The sequence below is a fragment of the Cupressus sempervirens genome, chromosome 11 (assembly GCF_028749045.1).
Source record: "Cupressus sempervirens isolate cs-2001-9-10 chromosome 11, ASM2874904v1, whole genome shotgun sequence".
Classification (NCBI taxonomy): Eukaryota; Viridiplantae; Streptophyta; class Pinopsida; order Cupressales; family Cupressaceae; genus Cupressus; species Cupressus sempervirens.
Window position 1 is genome coordinate 625,418,309 of NC_143128.1, and position 25,998 is coordinate 625,444,306.

At 33.6% G+C, this 25,998-nt stretch overlaps 1 protein-coding gene across 1 annotated transcript; it reads left to right on the forward strand.

The window, feature by feature from the left end:
- Positions 1–14,962: 14,962 nt before the first annotated feature.
- Positions 14,963–16,328, forward strand: LOC149531255 (transcription factor bHLH118-like). The gene is made up of 3 exons (XM_089809744.1): positions 14,963–15,474; positions 15,568–15,921; positions 16,010–16,328. Exons 1-3 carry the CDS (start codon positions 15,124–15,126, stop codon positions 16,073–16,075), a joined length of 771 nt encoding a protein of 256 aa, XP_089665870.1. The 5' UTR covers positions 14,963–15,123; the 3' UTR covers positions 16,076–16,328.
- Positions 16,329–25,998: the final 9,670 nt, after the last annotated feature.

Genomic DNA, 25,998 nt, shown 5'->3' on the forward strand with positions numbered 1-25,998 from the left:
TAGCTTCTTAGAGATTTTAGCACTAACCCTTTGGTAGTTATTCCATTTCTTGTATTTCTCTTGCATTTACTTGGTAGTTTTGCATTGTCATCTTTGTTTACTTGCATCCATCTCACATCCTTTGAATGCTTTCAAGAATGGTTTCTTCCATAGCCATATATTGAGGTACTCTTCACTCATTGAGCATAGTTTCATATACGTTACATATCATTTATAAATCTTGGGATTCAATATTGTGTTTGGGAAGAGCACATCCACATCCCTCAATCTTGAGCACACCATCAAGGTCCATTTGGGTGCCCTTGTTGAGCTTCTTAGAGGTTGCATTGGACTCTATTTCTTGGTTTCATTGCTTTGTAAAACTAAATTTTGTTAGTTATTTCTTTCTTGAATTTGATATATGCATATGTTCTTTTACAACTTACATTTTTCTTGTTTAAGCATGCTCCCATTAGGTAGATTTTTCATGTATACAATAGCCCCATTTTGTTTTTCTATGAGGAAACATTCCCCTACTTAATCTCTGGTACCTCTCTCTTATACATCTCCGGATGTTTAGCTCAAGTTCCTTCAAACTTCTTCCTCCACACACTATCCTGTAATATCAATTGTTAGATAACTAAGAGGGGTTTAAATTAGATATGACTTTTTATCCTATAGGCCTTTAAAATACTTCAATAACAATTCAACTTCATAAATGTCAACAATAATGACTTGATGATCTCATTCAACTTCATAATTCAATATTGCAATAATTTACTTTAAAGTATTATCACATTATTTTGTTTATATCGATTATAAAAAATACAACTTATATTTTACCTTACTATTATCTATCATTTACTAAGTTGTTGTATTGAGTAAATACCATGAAAAACATCTTATGATATAAAAGCATTCACATAATTGACACCATGATTTAATGTGAAAACCTTGTAAAGGGAAAAACTACCTTGGACTAGCAACCCAAATAATTTTCACTCTTTTGAAGGGTGCTCTACTAGGAGCCAATGTTGTTAAAGATTGCATGCATTTTTTTAGTGTGGCCTAGTTAGAGGGTTTGAATATAAATATCATCTAGAAATTATCACTCATTGATCTTGTCTCAAGAGTGCCCTAGTTTAAAGGAATTACAAACATCACTAATCGATGTTACCGTATTGGAGTTCATAGACTTGTTAGGTCCACTTGGCTAAGAGATTTTTCTGCTACAATGGTAAGAAAGTAAGAATTAAATTATCTATAAGATTTAGCACTACCTTGCTTGTTCATATCTATGTTTTGTTAAGTTTTCTTCTTCTCTGATATTTGTTTGATCTCTATTTGGTTGATTCACTTCTTCAAACTTTCACTTTCTTCTAACTCTACTTAATCTTCCTTCTACTTTTCTCTATTCACCTTTCTCCTTTCCTTCTCTTTACTTTACACAAATCTCCAACTTAATGATATAATTTAGCAACCAAAAAATTGTTCCAACTTCTCCTTAAATAGTAAACTCTTTGCTTCTAGATTCTTCGAGGTTTTTCCACTTAACAACATCCATAGATCTCAAATTTAATGTATTTAGTCACTTAGAAACTAGAACTTTCATTGAAATTTTTGGTCATCCTTATCTTGTTTCAATTTTTGTCATTAGATATTCATTGTATTTTTCCAATCATAGATCATATTGTAAAAAGCTTTGAGTTTTCCCTTTGAAATTCTCGAATGTTCTGTACTTTTAGCATAAGTTAGCCTCAGGTTCCATCTTTCTTAACTTGTTCATCTAGCTCATACTCGATGAGAATTACATTTCACTCAATCAATATATCACTCGGTTAACATATGAATTACTCAATTAATGTTGTAGTGTCTTAGGCAATACTATATGCCTTCTTTCACCTTGTCACTTAGTTTAGTTTGTATAGGTCAATGAATATATAGACTTAATCATTACATTATAGAATTACATGATTGTAAATTGATTAAACCAATATTATATTATCATTGTCCAACTCCTTCAAGTTCCCATTGAATACCATACTTATCAACTCTGTCAGCATCGTACTTTCTTCAAATCATCTTCACTTAGAATTAAATCCTCTCCATCAATCAAATGATATGACACTCTACTGAATTGGCATAATATCTAGCCAACTAATACTTTGACATAAATGACAACATAAAAACTAATATGAATCTTTTACATACATTCATAGCATTCTCAGTTACATTATTAGTTGGGACTAATAGAATCTTGAGGTTGATCATTCTCATTACATTATACACTTAAGCATGATGCAAAATTTATTAATTTCCTATGTGATTATTGGTTGGAACCAATTTTAATTGGTTGGCATGAATTACTTTAATTATTAGAGCCCTTCTTTGTCTATCTCTTGACTTATGAGTTTTTAGAATTGAAAAGAGGAATGCAAAATCATAATTCAACTAGAAATATCAAGAGTTCAAATACCTTGGTAGCATAGCCTAATCTCTACCATGGTAGGTTTTAAATAAGAAAAAGAAAAAATAAATGATGAAAAGTAAACCCTCAAGTGGAATAGCCTAATGACTATCTCATCTTATCTATAATAGTTTCAATTAAAGAAATGAAAAGTGACCAAATCTCAGCATAATTTCTTGTTTAAGTCATGGAATCATAATATAAAAAGAAACATAAATAAAATTTATGTTAAGATCCCTCTAAATAGAATCTCATATCTTGGCAAGAGGATAGAAGAGGATGACTCTAGAAATCTCTACGAGAGCTAAAATGTTCATTGGGCAGTAGAGAACGGTTAGATTGATGTTGTTGGAGCTTATGTTAGCCAATAAAGAATGGTCCCTACAACTACTTTCTTACATCATCTTCATTCAAGTTTAAAAAGAATGTATACAAAGAAAAATAGTAGATGTGAAATTTGAAGTTGCAAGCTTAATAGTTGTGATAAGCTATTTCAAAAAAGAGCCAGTTGTATTTGCTTTACTATCAAAAGTATTCTAGAGAGAATTTGATGATAAAGAAATTCCTTTATAATTTCTTCCTTTTTTCGGGGATACTTCTTGTGATTTCACAACACACATCCCATTTTAAGCATTTGCATAAATTGGGACCTCCTTTTTTCTTCTTTCATCTTTCATGTTTCTTGGTTTGGTGACGTGTTATCTCAATTTCTAGACTATATAGGCTTATGAGTATTCCTAGTAGTTAGGTCTAGCTCTAGGTTTCCCTTCTTTGTCATTTTGAGTCTTTTATGTTTTAAGGTTCTCATTTGTCAATTCTTTTTCCTTTCTCCTTGTCTATTTTGGTAGAAATTATTTTCAAAAGTTTGCAAATCTCAAACCTCCAAAACTTTGAACCTCTGATAACTCTAAGTAGTCTAGAATTTATATTATTTTGTTCTCAATTTTTAGACATTATATGTGTTGGAGATCTGACAGGTCTAATGTCCAAGGGATTTCTTTCCCACTTGTATTCTTTTTGTTGCATTAAATATTTAGAGCTTCAGACTTGTTAGAGGCTAACAATTTTGTGACCTTTGAGTCTTTGGTTTTTAATCTATGATTAGTGACTTTGGATTTTTGGTATTTGAACCTCTAAAGTTGTGGCATATTTAAGGTGACCTCATTACTTATTAGGGTCTATAAAAGGTTGAAGATCTTATTTTTTCATCATTATATTCCTTTGAGTTCTTAGGTTATCAATTGTATTTAGTGTCTTTTATCTTCTAATTGTAGAATTTTCAAAGGGAAAATTTTATTTCAGTACTCTACAATTGTCTCACTCTCTTGTGTATATGTACACAGGGTATCATTGAGCTTCATTTCCTCCCATTTGCTACAAGTGTCTTTTTGTACAAGTAGTGATACCCTCATTCCTTATTTTGAGACTAGGTTTTGTTTCATTTCTTAAGTTTTTTTTACTTGGATTTTTATATAACTTTTGGACTCTTTTAAGTTCATGTCAAAAGCTTTAAATCTTCTAGTTTGAGAAGCCATAGCTCCTAGGTGTTCATATTAGGTTTCACTAAGAGGGTATTTATTTAGGGGTTTTATTGATTAGGTTTCATCTAAGTATCTCTCTTTTTATGAACTTTCAAAATTTGTGGAGCTCCAAAAGGTCTACAACGTTAGCATGTTGGCTAGTTTTAGGGTCTAGAGTTAAATATTTATTCAAAGTTCTAGAAGTCTTTGGATTTGAAAAAAAATTAGACTCTACCAAGTATAATAGCTCCAATCTCTAAGTCTTGCAAGTGTTAGTGTCAAAGGGAGATCAAACTTTGGAGGTTCACAATTTTTAATGCTCCAAAACTCTAAGCTCCCTCTTAACTTTTCACTTTTCACCCTTCCTCTACTGGAAGAATTACCTAACTCCAAAAATACATTCAAATTTTTTAGAATCTTACAAGTCCAACATTATGATATTCCAAACCATTTTACTAAACCACCCTATAAAGCAATTTACAAACATCAAAGTTTCAAACTTATCACATTCTAAAAAGTTTGAAAGTCTAAAAATGACTCATTAGAGGAAATTATGCCTAGCTTCATTTCTTTACACTTCCACACTCCAATACCAATTTCACATTTCAAAATCTTGAAACTCCAAAGTTCATCCTTTTGGTAGTTCTAAGTCTTGTCATTAGATTTATTTGTTGCATAATATTTTAGAGACATTATTGTATTATAATTAGTTTTTCACTATTTTTGTAAGAATTTTCCTAAGGGAAAAATTCACCCAAGAACTAAGAACTCAAACATAGGCACAACTATAGACCAAAAATGGATATGATCAATTAATCAGAGTATGTCCAAATACATTGCTATGTTCAATATATGATATGAAAACACACTAGGAGTGCTTGTATATAAAGGCATCTTAGGAAGCACCTAGAATGTCTCTAGAAAGAACCGGGAGATAAGATAAGCATCATGACAACTAAGCACATGCCTTATCCATCATTCTAGATGAGTGGATAAGAATGACAAGGTTGTAGACACCATGTTCTTAATTAGTGTGCTAGCTCTTGTGTTGTAGACACCATGTGCATAAAAGAGGTGTGGACTCCTGTGTTGTCAACATGACAACTCACAAGAGTATGCATACTCCTAGGTGGCTAACAAATAAATAATAAAAATAATGCATTAACCTAAGTAGTGAATAATTATTTACACCAACATCCCCCCTTAAGTGCAACTTAGGGGAATGCTCTTAAGCTTACGAAAACTAGGATGAAGATGCATAATGGGTCCTAGCTACTAGGCCATGTTGGGTACCCATGTACATAATGAAGATGCAAATCTCTCATAAAGTGGGGAAAGAGGGAAAATCTCATGGAAAAAACCTCCCCCAAAAAGAGAGATGAAAAGGGATGCATGAATGGATGGATTAATCAAGACCCCCCCATTACAACATACATCCTATATATACAAATGAAAAATGGAGAAGGAAAAAAACCCCCTAAGAGGAAAAAATCCCCCCCCCCCCCCAAAAAGGAGAAGAAGGAGATGAGGTAGTCCCCCCCCCCTAAAAGTAGTGTGTCAGTTAGTGAGAAATGCTCTAATGTAGAAGCTGATCCATGACCTTTAAATGATGCTCCTCCCCTTTGGAAGAAACAAATGCAAGGGTAAAAAGGAGGTGCATCCCTTATATGGAGAAGGAATCTCTAAGATGAATGGTGTCTCTAATACCTATTCAAGTGTCTTTGTGTCAAAGCTGATGAAGGCTTCCTCCAAAACTACTGAGAAGAAGTGTAGATCGGACAAGGAGTGATGTAGAATCTGTTTCAAAAAACCAACAGTCTCCTCAAATGACAAAGAGACCTCATATAGATGTTGTACATAAGTATCCACAATCATGCCAACCTGTGAAGATTGATCATGTAGAGAATGGACATGAGGGTCAAAGTGGACCCTCGCAACAACTATAGAAGGATTGTCCTCAACAAAGAGAAGTGGTAGATCATCAAAGAAGTCTTCCAAATCTAATGTGTGTGACTCCAAGAATAGAGCTGAAATGTCAGGCAAGAAGTCATCACCTGGAAGACAAAGTGTACCCTATTGTGCTGAAGTACATGAATCTATCATTGCAACCAAAAATGAAGAATTCACCTCAAAGAGAAGACAAATATCCTCAAGAGTGTCTCCCACATCTTCAATGTGAGACTCTATGAATAGGCCTACAAGGGTGGGAAGGAAGTCTTCGCATGAAGGTAGACTAGGAAGACATAAAGGGTCCTGCTGTACTGAATCTGAAGCATCTATGGCTAGAATAGAATCAGTAGGAGCAACAAGAGTTGGAGGTGTGATGTCATCTGAAGAGGAGTCAGCTGCAACTAAAGGTATGATATCTTCTGGGAATGGATGAATGTTTGGATCTCCATACTTCTCCCAAAGATACATCCAATAATCATGTGGTGGCCATATCTTGGCAACTAGCTTATGATAATTAGAAGAAGAGAGACTAGTAAGAATGATACAAATCAGTCTACCAACAGGTTCCTGTAATTCATCAGTAATCAAGTCATTGGAACATAAATAAGGAAATTCTTCCTTGTGCTCTCTTCTAAGATGATCAAGAAGTGTATCACTCCATGTGTGATAATTGTTGTTTGTCAACTTGGCTCTAATGGCATATTGACATGTGGAACAATACTCCTCCATGAGATCAATCAATGAACCCCCAAAATAGAAAAGAGAATCAAAGAAACCTCCAAAGAATCAAAGAACCCTCCCTAATGTATGATTTAGCCACTTGATAGCCACTTGCCAATTTAGGGCCTATTTTTGAAAGCAATATTTTTGTCTACAAAACCTATAATATGGTTACAGATCTAGAAATTAGACTAAAAAATATGCACTTTCAAAAAAAATGAAACCTGATTATGTGTCCATATGAGCCTATACGGAGCATTTTGAGTGGCAAAATTTAGAATTTGTGAGTTGTAGAAAAATTCAGGAATAGAGATGTCAAACTTGCTGCACCAATGTGTAGATCATGAAATCCTACCCCCAAAAAAAAAAATTGCTCACAAAAAGGAGTCCGTATGAGGGAGATATCGTTGTTTGAAAATTGTTGATGTTGTCTTTTTTTTTTGAATCATTGTCACGCCTCCAATAAACAAATGGCTCTAGATTTTGACTTAGATGTTCGATTTGGATGAAACAAAATCTAATTTGGGAGTTTTTGGACCTTCTGAATGTGATGCAAATATCTAATTTACACCAGCAAGCTCCAACCTTCACCTACAAACAATCTCTCCTATGGCTCTATGGACCAAAAAAATATGGAAAATAATGCAAATCCAAAAAAAATAGTAGAGATGTAGATGAAAAAAATTATAGATCTGAAAATTAAATATACTGATTTGAAATGATCATACCAATGCTGCAAATTAGTCCTTTGAGTGCTAGTTTGCAAAAAAAAATTCTTCATGGTTGACTTTGGGCCAAGGTAGCCAAGTTTATAGTCGATCTTCACCAAATCAGCTTTCTAGACACAATGGAGAGGTCAGATCTGCCCCTTGATGCTCCCAATTTCTACAGTTCTCTAGATTCAAGTTGAGGTGCTGAAGCAACAGTGATCTTGAACGGCTATGTGATGAGAAAATTTCCAAGCTTTGATACCATGTAAGAATTTGGTATAGCTCTGATACCATGTAAGAATTTTTCTAAGGGAAAATTTATCTAAGAACTAAGAAGTCAAACACAAGCACAAGTGTAGTCCAAAAATGGATATGATCAATTAATCATAGTATGTCTTAATGCATTGCTCTGTTCAGTATATGATATGCAAACACACTAGGAGTGCTTGTATGTAAAGGCCTCTAAGGAAGCACCTAGAATGTCTCTAGAAAGAACCAGGAGATAACATAAGCATCATGACAACTAAGCACATGCCTTATCCATCATTCTAGATGAGTGGATAAGAATTACAAGGTTGTAGACACCATGTGCTTAATTATTGTGCTAACTCATGTGTTGTAGACACCATGTGCATAAAAGAGGTGCGAACTCCTATGTTGTCAACATGACAACTCACAAGAGTACACATAGTCCTAGGTGGCTAATAAATAAATAATAAAAATATGCATTGACCTAAGTAAACTTAAGTGTAAATAGTGAATAATTATTTACACCAACAATTTCTTAGTATACTTTACCACTTTCAACATAGTTTCTCACAAGTATCGTTTTTGTAGATATCGAGATGACATCTTCATTGAAAGGTGAGATGGATTCACCAAAATAAGTGAAGTATAATTATTTAATAGGGTAACCCAATCCACTCAAAGTTCATTGGTCATTATTTTGAGGTCATGGGTACAAAGTTGGGAATCCACAACTTGAAGGATTTTCTTAAGTAGTGAAAGAATCTATTAGGATGATCTAAAATATACACAGTGATGGTGTTGATAGGCTTTGTGAATGATGTAGCTCATCTGATGGTAGTATTATCTTGTAATCTTATCATGAACTTTGCACATACTTAGATACATGATGAGGAAGTGATCAAGAATTTAGCTAGTGGTGTATTCCTTGACCTAGGGTCATATTTTATTGAAGATGTCTTCCACATCCTAAAGTCTAACACATTTTACAAGATCAATTTGGGAAGTGCTAGTTGATGTTTTTGGGAGAATAGGGATGTAGCTTATAGGTTGATACAAGATAATTATTTAATTGAGTTGACTAAAAATGCTAGAATCAACAAGATGGATATGATTTAGGGTTACATAAATAGTAGATGATATTGGATATGCAATCATATTATTGAGAAGAGTGGTTGGTTTTTTCAATAAGGTAACTTGAGCCTTAAATAATTCATTTAATTAGGAATATCTTAAGTTAGAGGATTAGAATAGAAAAGGGGAAATTATCAATGATTTATTACATGATCAACTTGTTGAACAGTGAAGGATGATTCTAGGTTTTACATGACTCCTTATGTCATGAACCCTTTGGTAGTTAAGGTAGAGTCCTAGGTCATTCAAAGTGGTGCAAGGAAAAAGGAATAGGTAGGGCCAAAGGCACACCCAACTATCCAACCACATAATTGAGTAAACATAATGGAAGAAAAATATAGAAAAATAGCACCAAGGAGAGGGGGAGAGAGAGAGAGAAAGAGAGAGAGAGAGAGAGAGAGAGAGAGAGAGAGAGAGAGAGAGAGAGAGAGAGAGAGAGAGAGCAAATACTTTTATTGATTCATCAAATGTTCAACATACATGCCCAACTATAAGACCTTCTAGGTTATAGCTAGATACAAAATATATCTCTAAGTTCTATATTCAGCTTCAAACTCACAACATATGCCTTGACTCTGAATCCTATAAGTTCTATCTTTAAACTAAACCAATTACCTCTACATATACTTGCCAAAATGGTTTACAGAAGATTTTAGAACATTACATCAAAGAAAGGCCAACCTCAAAATGGTCAACACTCATCCCTAGACAAGATCTTATCATTAAATTTATGATCTAAATTAAATACAGTAGTCAGCTCCAAATAAGAACCAAAAACATAGACAACTCGGTCAAAGAAGGACCTAAGCATCAACAACACAGGTTCACTCAGCAAATGAAGAAACACTCGAGCAACACATGAACAGAATAGTTCACACTAATGAAACTAGATCACCACAAGAACAGCTCAGTTCATACTAAAGAGTTTGACAAGGTCTAAAAGAACTCAGTCATAGCTATCAGAATGAACAAAAAGTGCAAGATAAAAGGCAACCTAAAATGCTCCTTCATAAGACAATCAAGGTTGAAGAAATGATTCACTTGAATCATGCAAGTGTCACAACCTGAGTTGAATCCAACTTAGATTGAGAAATCCATCTAGCCTTTTCAATTGGTCTATTCTTCCATTTCACCTAATACTCATAGTTAATATTTTCCTCTTGTGCTCTCACCACCTCTCTAATATGACCTGGTACAAGGAGAAAGGAATAGCTAGGGCCAAAGGCACACCCAACTGTCTAACCACATTCCTAAGCAAACACAACAGAAGAAAAATATAGAAAAACAACACCAAGGGAGGAGAGGGAGGGAGGGAAGGAGAGAGAGAGAGAGAGAGAGAGAGAGAGAGAGAGAGAGAGAGAGAGAGAGAGAGAGAGAGAGAGCAAATAATTTTATTGATTCATCAAATGTTCAACATACATGTCCAGTTGTAAGGCCTTCTAATTTATAGCTAGATACAAAATATATCTTTAAGTTCTATATTCATCTTCAAACTCACAACATTTTCCCTAACTCCCAATCCTCTAAGTTTTATCTTTAAACTAAACCAAATACCTCTACTTATACTCGCCAAAACAGCTTACAAAAGTTTCTAGAACATTACATCAAAGAAAGGCCAACCTCAAAATGGTCAATGCTCATCTCTAGACAAGATCATATGATTAAATTTATGATCTAAATTAAATACAAGATTTAGCTCCAACTAAGCACCAAAAACACAAACAACTTGGTCAAAGAAGGACCAAGCATCAACAACACAGATTCACTTGAAGAACAAAGAAACACTTAGTCAGCACAAGAACGGCTCAGTTTGCACTAATGGAAGTTGGTCACCAAAGGAATAGCTTGGTTCATGCTAAAGAGCTTAGCAAGGTCTAAAAGAACTTGATCAAAATTATCAGAATGAACAAAAAGTGTAGGATTAAAGGCAACACAAGATACTTCTGCATCACAAAGAGAGGGTCAATCTTGGATGATGAAGTATTGCCACATATAGTTTTTCCTTAGTTGACAAGGAAGAAGTTGAGGGATGAGAGCCTAGAGTTTTGGATCATCAATGATGTATTCATATTCATGATTATCTATCTTGTTGAGGGTGATTATGCAAAGAGGCTACCTATAGAGGTTGAATCTAAAGTGGGTTGACTAGGATCATATTGTATCTAGTTCTAAATGGTCTTGGGTGCAACAATATACCCAAAGAAGCTTTTGGGGTTCTAACTGGATAATTTGGTGTTGCTAGAGATCAATAAGTAGCTAGAGAGCACCTATGAGACTGTAAAGACTAAGCATAAGCATTATTGGAACTTCAAAATTTCTAGTGGTGCATACACCATTATCAATATGAAGGCATTAAGGACTTTTTAAGTAAAGTGGGAAAACTATCTCTTAGAGGATTTCACAGCTAATCTAGCTTATGTTTGATTTAGTTAGGTATTTCAGCAAGGTAAAATAAAAAGGATAGTGCATGAGATAGATCTTGAATACTATTGGATTAATTTCTTCTAGATTGTTATGAGGTTAGGATCAAGGACTATTGTAGGCTAAACCTAGCTACAATTTTCTCTATAGATTGATATATTGAGGAAAGCTAGGGAAAAAGATTCAAAGCATTTGTTTTACCCACTATGCAATAGGTACAATTTTTATGAGAAAGAAATGAGAAATTTAAAGTGGTTTTCCTAGAAAACAATAATGTACAACATAGGGTAAGGCATGTGAGTATTTACTTATACTAAGATAGATCTTAAGGCCTTTTTGATTTACACCCAACTCACTAGAGACCCTAATAGGTGACACGAATAAAGTCAGATCATGTCAAAGGTAACAATATTACTATACCTACTTCGGCACCTAAGCAACATCCTAGGTAGGAGATAGTCTACAAAAATTTACAATAAGTGGCTTATGAGATGAATGCCAAGGTATTTAAAGGACAAAAGAAAAAAGTGTTCATTGAAGAAGAAGGACCTAAAGAAGAATAAGAGGAGGATCCAAAGAAGCCTATCTTGGACAAGAAGAAAATGAATCTTATTTTTAGTTCTCCCTCAATATCTAGATTGAAGGAAAAGAAGAGCCAAATATATTAGAGGAAGATGGTCAACTCCACACATTCAACCTTCCTAGAGGCCATACCAAAAGAAGAGGAGGATTCAAAGGATGACATCCCTCTTATTTGGACTAGGAAAATGATAGCTACAACTATAGAAAAGAGATCAAAATAAAAAGAAAAAAATACCTCTCAGCCTAAAGGTGAACCCATCACTATTGAGGAATCCATGGAAGGAGAGAAGGGTATGGGATCAATGATTGGGGGTTTGACACATTTGATGTTACAAATTGTCTTTATGCCTCCTAAATAGAGTTAGAAATTGATTGTTCTTCCTACTAAGGTACCCAATGTGGAGACAAAAAAGTTAGTAAAATAACCTAGCATGGATAAGCCCACCAAATAATTACAAGCTCTAACGACTACCTCTTAGGACAAAAGTACAAAGTTAGAAAAGGATTCAAGGAAGGAGGCTATTGAGGATGTTGCACAAGGTAAAAAGAAAGTATTAAAAGAATGAGAGGTAAGGACAATTGATGTAATGAAGGATCCCAAGGGTAATGAGTCTTGGGCTATACTAGAGGAGAAGCATCTCAAAGAAGAAGGCATTCCTCCTCCCTCACATACAATAAAAGAAGAAACACATGGTGAGAAGGATTGGGTAACTAAAGAATAGAAAGTGTCATCAAAATAAAAAATTCTTAAAGTATCATCAAAAAGAGAAAATAGAGGAGAAATTTCAAAAGGAAGAGGTAGACAAGATAGATAAATATGAGAAAGTTAAGGCTCCTACTATAAGTGGGAAACTAGAGATTCTACCAAAGACATTGTATTCTTTTGCAAAGCTAGTATGGTTATCCAAAGAAATACAACCATGGAAGAGAATATCCACAATAGAGGAAGACATGGACATGATTTTGGTATGAAAGTCCTTTCAATAGTCTACATTCAGCCAAGAAGCACACATGATTTTCTATGTGATAGGACAAAATAGGTAGTTCCAAAAGGTACAAATTGACATTCCTCCATCCTAGGTAAACATTGTAGAACTAATGCCTAAGGATTACTAGATCAAGGAGATCAAACTAGTTTATCCAACTTGTGAAAGCAGAAAGGCTTTGGCAAAATTGAGCATGAAGAACTTATTCAAGTGCATTGATTCAAATGAGACCCAAATATAGGCACTTCAAAATTAGACTGAAGCACTGAAGGATTTTATAGAAAATATAGTGGGTCCCATTGACCCAAATAATTTGGGTGCCACATTATAGGTAATGCTCAAAAAGAGAGCCACTATGGAAGTGCATATATATCCTTTTATTTTTACCCATGTATAGTAAAAATAAAATTTTGTTGGTCTAGTGTACTGAAAAGAGATTGATACTTCAAAGCTATTCATATAGAGATTGATATTTCCAAACAAGATATATCTTGTTTCACTTTTAATGACATGTTATTATTTTCTTATATACTGATTTTGAATTCTTATTTATATGGTTTTGTCTATCACGTAGAAATTGTCATATATGACTACAAATATCATTACAAAAAATAATTCCTCGGCGGTCTACATTTTACGTTCATATAATTATTAATCATTTTCAAAATTTTCATAAGAATTTTAAATGAATTATACCTTGATTGAAAAATCACGGCATGCTCTCATACACTTGGGGCCCATTTGGTAATGGGAATACAAGTGGAATAGGCATATGTATATTGTTGAAATTTTGAATTCTCTACCAAATTGGAATTGGAATAGGAATAAACTTGGAATAACTATTCCAATTTTCGCCCAAAATGAGCATTTTCTATTCCACCTAAATAGGTGGAATTGGAATACATATTCCTATTTTTATTTTTATTTTAGAAAACATAAATATTTGAATTCTACATCAAATTCGGGGTGAACCAAGCAAGAATAGAAATACTAACCCCATTTTCTATTTGAGAATAAGTATTCCTATTCCCATTTTTATATGGCCGCAGCCAAAAAGGCCGTTTGGTGAGCGGAATAGGAATACGAGTTCTGGAATACGTATTCCAAAAATTTTGAATTCCTTGTTTGGATGCACCAAACCGGGATTGGAATACGAGGTAAAATAGGAATACGTATTCCAATTTTGGCCCAAAAATGGGGTTTTGCAATTCCATCCAAATAGGTGGTATTGGAATACATATTCCTATTCCATTTTTTTTAATTTTAGAAAACATAAATTTTCAGGTCCGCGAATTCCCATCAAATATTGGCTGAACCAAATGGAGAACAGGAATACGTTCTATTCTGGAATACGTATTCCAAAATATGTATTCCTATTCCGCTCACCAAATAAGCTCTTAAAGAACACACCAATATGTTTATTTTCCTTCCAATGGAAATGTGAAGTGAAACCCTACATCTCAAATGTTGATTAAGAATAGTTGCATGCTTCATGTGAGGGTAGAAATCACTCCTTGGATCCAATTGATAAAAAGGGAAAGGTCATTGTTAGAAGAAGCCTTGACTTCTCGGCGAAGGTTCATTGGTAGTTATTTTTTTCTATGCGAACACTTGAGTATAGTTTAGACACAAGTTCTCTTGTTCGCTGGGAGTTGCAACGGTGATTGTCTTGATGTGCGTGCATAAATTGTCTCCATCCATAGAAATCTATGAAATCGATCTTCGAGAGAATCCGCAACTTCTGTACATTCTCTCACTAATGACGTTCTTTTGGAGTTTTACATTTATCATTGAGTCTACCAACGTTTGTCATTGAGTCTACCAACGTGTATCCTTGTCAACCAGAAACCTGAATAAGACAAGAGAGAGAATGAAATGTCATAAAGAATATACTTCTGCCAAACTCTGTCTCGCAATCATATTTTAGGTTTTATAATATTAATCATATTTGACTATTCAAACAATAGAGAGCGAATCCATTCTAAAGAATCCCAATCCACGCAACCTTTAACCGGAAAGGCTTTTCCTTGGTTTAGAGAAAAGCCAAACATTGACATATAACATTATCGATTATTTAACAACTCCCTCTACATCTAAGCTCTGACCAGTTCTAGTCCGAGATTCCTAATCCCTGGTCACAAGATCTTACATGATCCCACAACATCTCTCCTAATGACAAACGACTTACTCTTCTTCATTAGCCATCACAATCTGGGCTCCAGTAGTAGGTGCAAGATCAGCCTCTAAACCTAATTCCTAGTTGGCACCCCACATGTGGCTTACCCAATTAAACTGAGAATCGACCAACCCTAATCTTCTAACCTTATAAAAACCCCACTTAGACCCACCCATTTCATGTAGCAGGTAGCACATCTCTTTCTCTCTCTGCTAAACCCGGTAAAACAAAAATGGCCAATTTTCCTTACTTCATGACTTTCCACTCCAACAACGATGCATCTGAGAATAATGAACTGTTAAAATTCAATTCCTTGTCATCAAACTACGTTTATCAAGGTACCCAAGTCGAGGAATGTAATCAAAATGTTGTGGACAGCTATCAGAATTTATCAATAAACCCCAATGCGCCTAACCCTAGGAATTTGGAAACCTTGGGCAAATCAATTCAGTCCAAAGGGAAGAAACCAGTGGCGCATCCAGCTAAGAAAGTGGTTCACAAAGTGACTGAAAGGCAACGGCGAAAAGACATGAATTCTCTCTGTTATAAACTGAGGTCATTACTTCCCGAAGAAAATCTCAAGGTATGATTATCTTCAATCTCATAAATGTCATGAATACAAGAGGGGCTATGGTGGGTTTTCTTTTGCTTTGAGTTTGGATTAATATTTTTGCAGGGAAAGCGCTCACTGTCAGACCAAGTGCTAGTTGCGGTTAATTATGTTCGTTGTCTGGAGCGTCAGATCAAAGATCTTACCAAGCAAAGAGATGATATAAACACAAGAGCAGTTTGTTTAAAGGGTATCAATTTGTCTAAGCGCGGCCAGCAGTTACTTGGATCGGATGAGGGTTTTCCATCTGTTAAAATAGTATCACTTGGTTCAGCCACATTTCAGATCACTGTAAATGCTCTCAAAAGTCAGATTTCCTTCTCTGATCTTGCTGTTGTGTTGGAAGAATTTAGGCTTGAAATCATCAGTGGTTCTTCTTCTTCAATCAGTGAAAAGGTCCTCATCACGGTACATACCAAGGTATTTTTCATTACATAACCTGTCGATTATGTGATTCCTTCTTTCTGCAAGGGACTTTAAATATTTTGGTTTCTTTTGAAATTTACAGGCTTCAAACCCTAAAGCAACTAATATGGAAGGACTCTATGTAGAACTTCAGCATTTGATCATGTAAATCAATGGCCAGGATTTTGAAGCTGATAAACCTTAGTGAGTTAAATGCATTAGTTCACAAGATTTCTATTTACCTTGTTGCCAGACAATACCATATTACGATGACAAGCTTTTCTCTCTAAATCTTGCCATTTCTCTTAACATTAAGACTGAGCACTTATCACGATTGATAATTTTGCAATCGCAACTATGTGCTTCTAAACTTTTACTAAAGAAGGGGCAATGATATTCCATATGTTTGTTTTTTCTCTAAATGCATAGACTTCTTTTGGTATGAGATTGTGATAAAACCTAACGAATTTGGAGATGGCAAAATCTTCTTACGGATGGGCAGCATCAGATATAAATGGCAGGTAAGAAAGCAATATCTGCTGACAGTCCCACATGCATTCAAGAAAGGACAGCATCTATAACTAGTAGTACCTAACTAGGATGGCTTTCAATTTCCTGTTATATGAAACAAAATACTTACCATATAAATATTAAAATAGCCACAAATAAATAGCAATTTCTTATTGGTAGATGGAAGGATCTATCATCTCGCAGAAGTTCTGATTCTAGCTTTAGGAGAAGCGAACTCACAATTAAAAGACTAAGATTTTTCTTATGACTAAGGATAAGATTAGCTTGAAAGTACACAACAGTCGGTAAATTAAGTTTTATAACCAATGTCAAACAGAAGTACAAAACAAATAGAATCTAGGTAGAGTATATTAGAACTCTATAAGAAGCAAAATGTCATTCTACTTGAAATGGCGTTGCACAACATATTTTTCAGAATTTCAGTAGTTCGTATAGTCTATTTTTCATAACGATGAATAAATCATTTAGCAAACTTTGTATCTATGCAATGGTAAGTACTGTGGCATTTAGTGATTTTCATGATACTTATGAGCTTCACAATTCCTAAAATGTATGTTGATGAATTTCACTCAACACTACGAAAAAAATTAAATCTTGATATAACAGGGAGAGATATACACTCCTATCAGCTATTTGTTTACAGTCCTATAAACTATTTGTTTCAATGATAATGTTATTTATAAAAATGTAGCAATATTGTCATTATAATCAGAATTTAACTTTATAATTTTGAATAAAATTTGTTATCATGTGTGTCATAAATAGTGGTTAATACGAATCCATCTATATCAGAAGAAAGAAATGCTCACTTAACACAAAATTGTGATGATTGGAATGGTGAGCAAATCTCGTGAGATGTTCTCAAGAAGCCACATCTCTGAAACAATAGTCGATTAATTTGACTTAGATATCTTCAAACTCTAAAACTATATAAATGAACCTGTCTGACAATATCATAATTTGATATAGTGAAAACATAACTCCTACTTATCTTACTAATTATAAGTACAGCCAGCCTAAGGAAAATCTAACATAAGTACAACCCATTAAGATGCTTAAGGGAAATAAAATACTCTTCTTTGAGCTGTTTGTTTCCATATTACAGTATTTGTCAAAATGGTGCAATGTAGAGAGCCATTTAATCTTAGAACTGGAATGCAAAGCTAAAATAAATAAAGAGAAGGTAAAGCAGGTTAGCTTGTTGGCCCCGCTAAAATGGATACCAAAATTGTTGATATTTGGAAATGTGAAGGTTCTTGTAAGCTTACCACAAGTCAACCACCAGACGTCCCTCACATGCTTCGGAAGGATGCTTTCTATTTATTTAGATAATCAATCGCAAACAGTCGTACACATTACATTAGGTGTATATTATATACCTTAACTCTTTCTAAATCAGGTATATTGCCACATGCCACTTGCATTGTAGTATTGTAGTTTTTGAAACACGTACAATCAAAAGACAGGCAATAACTGATTTTCTTAATTCAATAGATTACATACTGCTTCAGTATAGGGACGTTGTTACTCCTTACAAACTGTAGAATTAATCAATTTTCTAAAAATGGAAAATATCATTGATTTTTTCAAAAAAATTCAGCTTTTGATTTTCATAATCTGCATAATTTGTAGTCGAAAATAACAAAAAATTTAGAAAAAATTTACTACATTTTCTTCAATCTGGAAAAAAAAAAAAGTTTTACAGAGATTAGCCTATCCCTCAGTATAGAGATCTTTCTCATATATTTCAACACTGATCTGATTCTCTACGCTGCCTCAAACAGTATAAGTAAACTCTTTTATAAAGAGTACATCCTCTGAAAATATAGAGGAAGCTAGACTGTTATTTTACAAAAATTTATAGTGCAAAATTAGATTTCAAACTAACGTTAGGACTCTTAAATTAAGTAATCATGCATTACGCATGCGATGCATTTATCACTATTTCTACTGTAATATAGCATATATCTTAATGAAAATTTCCTAACATTATTAGTTCTCTTGTTTTGCCAATAATTTTGATGGTGTAAATAGACCGGAAGTAACGATAGGTTTAAAAACAAATATACAAACACATGAACTCAACTGTTAGAATATTTTAACTTTATCAATCAAACTTAATCAAATTCTATTACTTCACCTTAAAATGCTACAGCATTTTTCTTTCACTCATGATTCACATTGATCAGACAGTTATCTGATAATTAAATCCTTATACAATAACTGTCTAGAGTACATCACAATCAAATAACACATGCTGAAAGTGAACAAAGACCACGTAGAGGTCGGCATTCAAAACCATGTGCAAAAGATGCAGTTACAATCCATTTCAAAGTCATGTACAGAAAATGGCTATGGTCGGTGGGAAGTTTCTGTCTTAACTGCATTAGTTTACCTATGCAGATAGTTTGTAGAGAAATTAAACACAACAAATTTTCTATAGGTGTTTGTAATATTATTGTATCTGCTACTAACTTTTGCGTGTGGTTCTTTATGAGTAAGAACGGTACTAAAATACAAGTTAGAGAGCTAACGACTTCAAGTCTAAAACCCTAACACAGCTGGTTACAACTTTCAGGTAGGAATATATCAAAAACTTTCAGCATTGCTTTATTCATTATTTTCCCCAACTAAAGCCAGTTTTGTTGAAGTAGCTGTCGCCCGTTCTGAAATTTTTGCTTTACAAAAATCAAGATACATATTTATACTCATTAAAAAATCACCTAATAATAACTATAGCTTTCACCTAATATATCACTTTTCGAAGATACATATTTATTTATACTCGTAAAAAATCACCACAGGCACACGTAATTGACGAATATATAAGCTTAATGGTGTTATTCATTGTGATTGTTTTGTATATGGAAGAGTTTCTTCTTATCTAAGGCTAATGCAAACGACGTTAAATAAATATTTAGCAATCTGGGCAAAATATCTCGCTCCCTTTGTGATTACTCATGATCCATATGTTTATCTCGTGATATTTGTATATGGAAAAATTAGGTACGTTAATGTTACTGTCCAAAACTAGTGATTTGGGATACTTGCATACTGTTGGCTTTAGTTAATTCATGTGTAAGAGAATTTGTTGCGAAGCTTTCATACCGCTGGCTCTTGGTGACCATGCTTCCTGCTGATTCTTATTGTTCGAGATATTTAAAAATTGAATCAAATAAATGCGTTGATTTTTATTTTATTTTTTTGAAGTATTAAATAGCAGTTAAAAGGACGGGGGCTGAGATTAACTAGTTACCTCCCAATCATCTAACTGATACCAATGTTATACTTCCAAAAACTTATAAGTTCTAAAATAGAACAATAGTTACCATCAGTCTGTTACTAATCAGCAAAGAAAATAGAAAAGCATTCTAGCAGCAAAGAATATATTGCTACTATCAGTCCAGTACTTAAACATGTACATATATAATAAGACCCCATAGGGCACCAAGTTCAGAGTGGTAGAAAACATAAAAAGAAAAAGAAAAAATATAATCAGGGCTAGCTGCCCTCATTCGTTTCTAGTTCCTCATTCTTCTTCTCCTCAGGCTCATCCCTGTTCACATCCAACCCCTCCTCTTTGACAGGTTTATCCAGGACCATCTTCAGTCAGTCCTCTGCCAGGAAGTGATAAATGGAGCAAGTAGTTTCACTCTCCTTGCCCAAGTCCTTTGCACCCTAATTCACCTTCAGGAAATAAAGAGTAGTGGTAGTGGAATGCATAACTTTTGTGGAGAATTTTGCCAGTGTGTCAAATTTTTGACAAATGCCAATGTGGTTGTCCACCATCTCCTTCATCGACTACTCCAACCTATCCAGTCGAGTCTTGTTTTGGCTCTAGGTGTAGCTATGCTTCCCTTTTTTCCCCCACCTTTGGGAGTGTCTTTCATGGGGGAGGTGATGTCCTCCCCCCACTTCTAGCCTAGGATGGTACAACTTCAAGGGTATCCAAGATGTGTGAGGGACTAAGTGGGCTAGAGACAGACTTATTTCCAATGTCCTCTTGGTGGGTTTTATCTCACTCTCGATAGACTCAAAGTTAAAGTCTTGTTTGAGGGGACTTGAATTTCTCCAATTGGAAATGTTTTCTAGTTCTCTAATATTTTGTGTGTTCCTCCTTAAGTCTATATCCAAATCAATGAGGCTTATTTTTACCTCAGAGGTAGGGGTGTTCTTGATTTTTTTGTGGCTTGAGCTAGGTCCAAGGTCCATTGATATTTGGGGAGTGACAATAGCCAGCGGGTTGACTAGAAGCAGCAGGTTTAAGGCAAGGTGGTAGTTGTATAGTTTATTCATGAAACCCTAGTGAATGAGATTTAAGGGTTTACCCTCCTCTTTCTTCTTCCTAGCCTTATAGAAACAATCTTCCATTGAATTCAAAATAAGATATGGAAAGGAAATCTGATCCAGGTTCTTGAAATGGTTGAGAATGGGAAAATGATAGTAATAAAGTATTGGAACTGATCCTCAAGGGTAATATACCTCATTATGGTGTAGAAAATTACATCTGAGGGCTTTGGAAGATCCTCTCTGGAAAACCCACCACACATTCAAATAGGCTCCTCATTAAACTTGAAGAACTTTTGCAAACTGGTTTCATCATTCACTCTAACCTGCTTGATCCAATTCTTACCCCTAGGGAAAACCCTCTAACCTTAGCAATATGATTTGGAATGTCATCCCATTGATGTTCACTTGTTTGTCATTACAAATTGAAGAATTGCATCGAGATGTGCACAATAATAAACCACCATCACACCTTCATGAATGTGAACATGTTGTAAACTAGATTATTTCTAATTTTTTTTTGGTTCCCAAGTGAAATGTGAATTGTGAACTATTTCATGGGTTGTATGTTATTATATACCGTCGATTCATACATTGATAAAAAAGTATTAAATAGTCAAAAGTGTTAAATAGTAAATTTGATCAAATTTTTTCAAATTTAATTTGTTTCTTAATATGTAATGTATAAGGTTGTCCTACACTCTCCAACCATATTTATAGATATTGATGACAACTTAAATCCATCCATAACTAAATGTATGTACGGTATGCCATAAAACCTTGAGTTTCTAAAATGTGTTTGTTGTGTCAACATTTTATTTGTGGAATTTATTGTTCTCTTATATTTTTAATCAATTGCCTAATGCATTCATTGTCTCTTATGTTTTTCTTAATCAATTGTTCTTTAATTATTTGAACAGAAAAGTATTTGAATATTTTTAATCTTTAGAATGAAGATAGAATTTTATGTTCTATTGAACAAACTTTGTCTGTTATTTTATTTCTTGAGACACGTCTTAATATGTTTTCACATTAAAGAGTTATTGATTGGATACTCTTTTTCTCTAACTTCATGGCTCTCCAAAAAGCAAATATTTTTTATCTCAGATTTACTAACTCAAATGTGCAACTTACACTAGAGTTGCATATTGATAATGGCACTAAGCACCTATATTGATAGGCACATATTTATAAGTTTACTGGCCTGGGAATGCACTACTTCTTTCATAAGCAGATCTCTAAATGTATCTACTAGCAGGGACCGTATATCTGGAGAGTTCTTTTCATTATAAAGATTTATAGAGATAATTGTTGAATATAGAATTTAGACATATTTGTATTGAAATTTAAAGGAAAAAATAAAAAATAAAAATATTTCTGAATGTAAGCTCAATGCATGACAGATAATGAGAGATTATTGAATTTTTATTTATAAATGTATATAATTTAAATATTTGATTTGAAAATAAAAATGAAATTTTTAATTAGGAAAAGTATTTATTAAAAAATATGATTTGAATAATTGCATAGACTATAAAGGGTTTTGTATTGGATGATGATATGTGATTTTTTATTAAATGTATATATTACAAAAGTTAGTTTAGGTGAATTAACACTTTATAAATAGATGTAATATAGACATCATTTGATTCAAAATAAAAATAAGACAATAATATATTCAAGTGAAAATAATCTAACAAAAATATGGAACCTACCATAGAGTATTAACCAAAAGTTTATGTTAGGATGCTCGAGGCACATATAGTAGTTTTGGTTAACTTTGTAGCCCCTTGTATTCCTCTAGTTTCTAGGACTTTTTCCCTACCTCTCTTTTGGAACAAAGAGGATTCCATGTGTGTAGTTCTTTGGAAACCTTTCTCCTCTCTTGCCTTTAGTCATTAACTCAGTTTTCTTAAGGAGTTTGGACCTATGTGGGGTTTTGTGTAGGAAACCTTTCCCCCTAATTGTGGATTATGGGGGTGTGGTGAGAGGTGGGGTTTTCTTTCCTTTTGGTTATGTTATTGTCTATGCTTAGGTGGTTAGGGTTTCTATGGTGATCTAATGCTAGATTTGTTTCATAGAGCACATTATTTTTTACTCTTATAGTGTCAAGGTTGTTCTTTTAGCATAAATGTTGATGGTACTCCTTTGGCAGATTTTGTTAGCATATTTGGAGAGGTGATTGACTTCTTATGTGCTACACTCATGACTTGGTTTGTCATTAATGTCAACATATATATTTTTTGGTTATGGGATTTAGAGTCATAGTGAGTGTTTCAAAGGTTTGCATGAGTTAGGGAAGACTTGTTGAGGACTAGATAGAATGCAATTTGGAGGAAATAATTCACTGGTAATTGACTAGTATTATTTAGCAAGGTGAAATATGGTTGACTAGGCTTGGATTTTTCTTTAAGACATGTTCATAGTGATATGTTTGAGGTAGAAGATGTTATTGATGATTCTATGAAAATTGTTGAAGGATAATATGTGGTTTATTTCCTAGAGGCCAACTTTTAATTATATGATTTTAGAAAGTTGTAATTGTAATGTAACATGTAATATTATATTTTAATGAGGTTCTAAATTATTCATTGTACATTAGGGAAGCCTCAAGGCTAACTCAATTAGTTGTTTAGGACTAGGTATAAAGCAAAGATATTTTCCTTGATAGTAACTATGGTGATAAGTGCCATATGCGTTGTAATTATATGATCATTGTATTATATGAACTTTGGATGTGAATTTGATGAAATCATAGTAGAGCATGGTGTTGATGATGTGTTGAGAACTTCAAAGGAACTATATTGGCAAAGAATTTATTGTACCAATCAGTTCACCCTTGGATTAATTATCCTCATAATTTTTTTGTAAAGATAGTTCTAAGGCAATTTAGATAGTGGGTTCAGTTGACTTCCTATAGCTCCTAACGAGATTGAAGAAGCTCCTAATAGAGTTGCAATCTTCTAGCGGGGATCCAGAGTCTCCTAATAGGAATTATATGTAGCAATTTTATATAATTAGTTCCTAATAGAGTCTTATCCTTTCATAAGGAATATTTAATTAGTACATCATATTGTGGGAATCCCTCTTATCAAGGGTTTCCCTAGTTAATAAATCTTGTTGTATTGTGCATTTTTTTTATCTTTTAGTTATTGTATTTGTTAGTTACATGTTTTGGATTTGATAAAGTTAATTTAAGTTGTTTGATAGCACTATGATACAAGAAGATGGAACTATAAGGGGATATTTTCAAAGGATAGAAATTATTCTTGCAGGAACAAAAAATTGTTATGCAACTATTATAGAAGATGAAGTAGTATGAAAGATCTTGAAGTCATTGCCTCCTACTTATGACAATAAGGTAACAACTATAGAAAATTTTATTAAGTTATTACACCTAAATTTAGAAAGGAAACTTTGTTTGGAAAGCTACAAGCATTTGAGTAGAGATTGAAGAACAGACAAAATCTTGACCTACAACAAATACTTCTTTTTAGAAAAAGTGCATAGCTAGACAAGAGAACATTAACCAAAAGTGCAAGACCAAGTGGAGATTATGCTAGAGAATGGATAGCTAAACTAGATGAAGACAAAATGATGGATGAGTAACTTGCATTAATTTTGAGAAGAGAACCTAAAGGTAAGAAATATTTTTCTTGTTGGGCTTGCAAAGATTTTGGTCATTTTTCATACCAATGTCCTAAAAGAGAATGGAAGGAAAAATCTAAGAAACCTTATAAGTCAAAGATCAAAAAAGATTACTTTTTTTATGATGAAGATGATAAAATTAGATTTGTTTCTATTAAATAAAAAAGCCTTGAAAATATGAAAGAGAAGAGAAAGCATTAGTATCACATGTGGGGAAATAAAAAGTTAGATTGGATTATAGATAGTGGATGCTCTCATCATATGGTTGGTGACATTAATAAATTTTTTGAGATTAAAATTTATGATGGAGGAGCAAATAGAATTAGAAACAACTAACCAAGATGTATTAAAGGAAATGGATAGATATTACTCATTATGATAAAACTAATAGTAAAGGTGTTTATTTTGTTGATGGACTAAAACATAATCTTTTGAGTGTTGGACAACTTGTTGATAAGGGATACCAATTGTAATTAAACTGATTGGAATATGTACAAGGACTAAAGCTAATGTTTTTCAACTAAATCGGTTGGAAATGGAAAGGAGTAACTGAAATGGGAGGGGTGAATCAGTTACCACAAAAGAAAATCCAAAAGTCCCTTTAAGATGTCAACACAATAAAAAAACAATAACCTTTTGTAACTCGGTTAACACTAGATATTTTTTTGTAACTCGATTAACATTGAATAGATTATTGTCACTTGGTTAGCACTAAATATGCAGATCTTAAGATATTTAAATTTGATTAGCATTACTTAACTTATTTGCAAAAACATAAGGAAAGTGACATGAACACATGAGACACCAAGATTTAATGTGGAAACCCAATTTGGGAAAGCCACCAATTGCATCTAGTTACTATTTTTCTTGTGAAGTGAGCCCTATTAGGAGCCAACCCAATTAAAGGTTACAAAGCACACTATTAGGTGTGACCCTGTTAAAGGATTTAATTCACCTTGCTAGGAGTGACCTTGTTAGAGGTCTTTAGACACTTCAATCTAAAAATTCTACCTTGTTAGAGGATTTCCAAATAGTTGTTAAGCTAACTCTGTTAGGAGATTTGATTCACTACTGAAATTATTAGAGAGTAACAATGATTTGACCTAATTGTTGATGAAATTGTCTTTGCTAATTTCATATATTTATTCTGGCTTGAATACTTGATCAAAAGGTTCTTTATAGCTCGGTCAACTCGGATACTCTAATATTCTTCCAATTCATTTCCTTAATTTATCTTCTTCAATCTCATGCTTCTTACAATTCAATCCTCAATTTGACCTTAACCTTATATGAATAGACTTGTCAAGTTATCTTGAATATACTTTTGAACAAACAATTTTTATCCCTTAAGTTAGCTTGAATTAACCAATAAATCTATTAGACTCAATATGTTGTCAATTCGCTAACACAAAATTGAGTACTCAGAAAACTCAAAGAAACTCTTTGTTAACTAACCCAACTCAGTCAATACAGATCCTGAACTAACTTTCCTCTGGTAACCAAGTGAACTCGATCAATACAAGATCCATGCCAAATTTCCTTTGGTAATCAAGTGAACTTAGTTAACATAGGTTCTTCCTTTGATACCTGAGTGAGCTCAATAAGAACTAACTTAGAACTTGGTTA

Bases quoted from the DNA above. Each gene is read 5' to 3' on its own strand.
- LOC149531255 (XM_089809744.1), top strand. From the start codon at position 15,124: ATGGCCAATTTTCCTTACTTCATGACTTTCCACTCCAACAACGATGCA. The intron at 15,475-15,567 runs GTATGATTATCT...ATATTTTTGCAG, and splicing joins TTCCCGAAGAAAATCTCAAG to GGAAAGCGCTCACTGTCAGA. The intron at 15,922-16,009 runs GTATTTTTCATT...TGAAATTTACAG, and splicing joins TCATCACGGTACATACCAAG to GCTTCAAACCCTAAAGCAAC.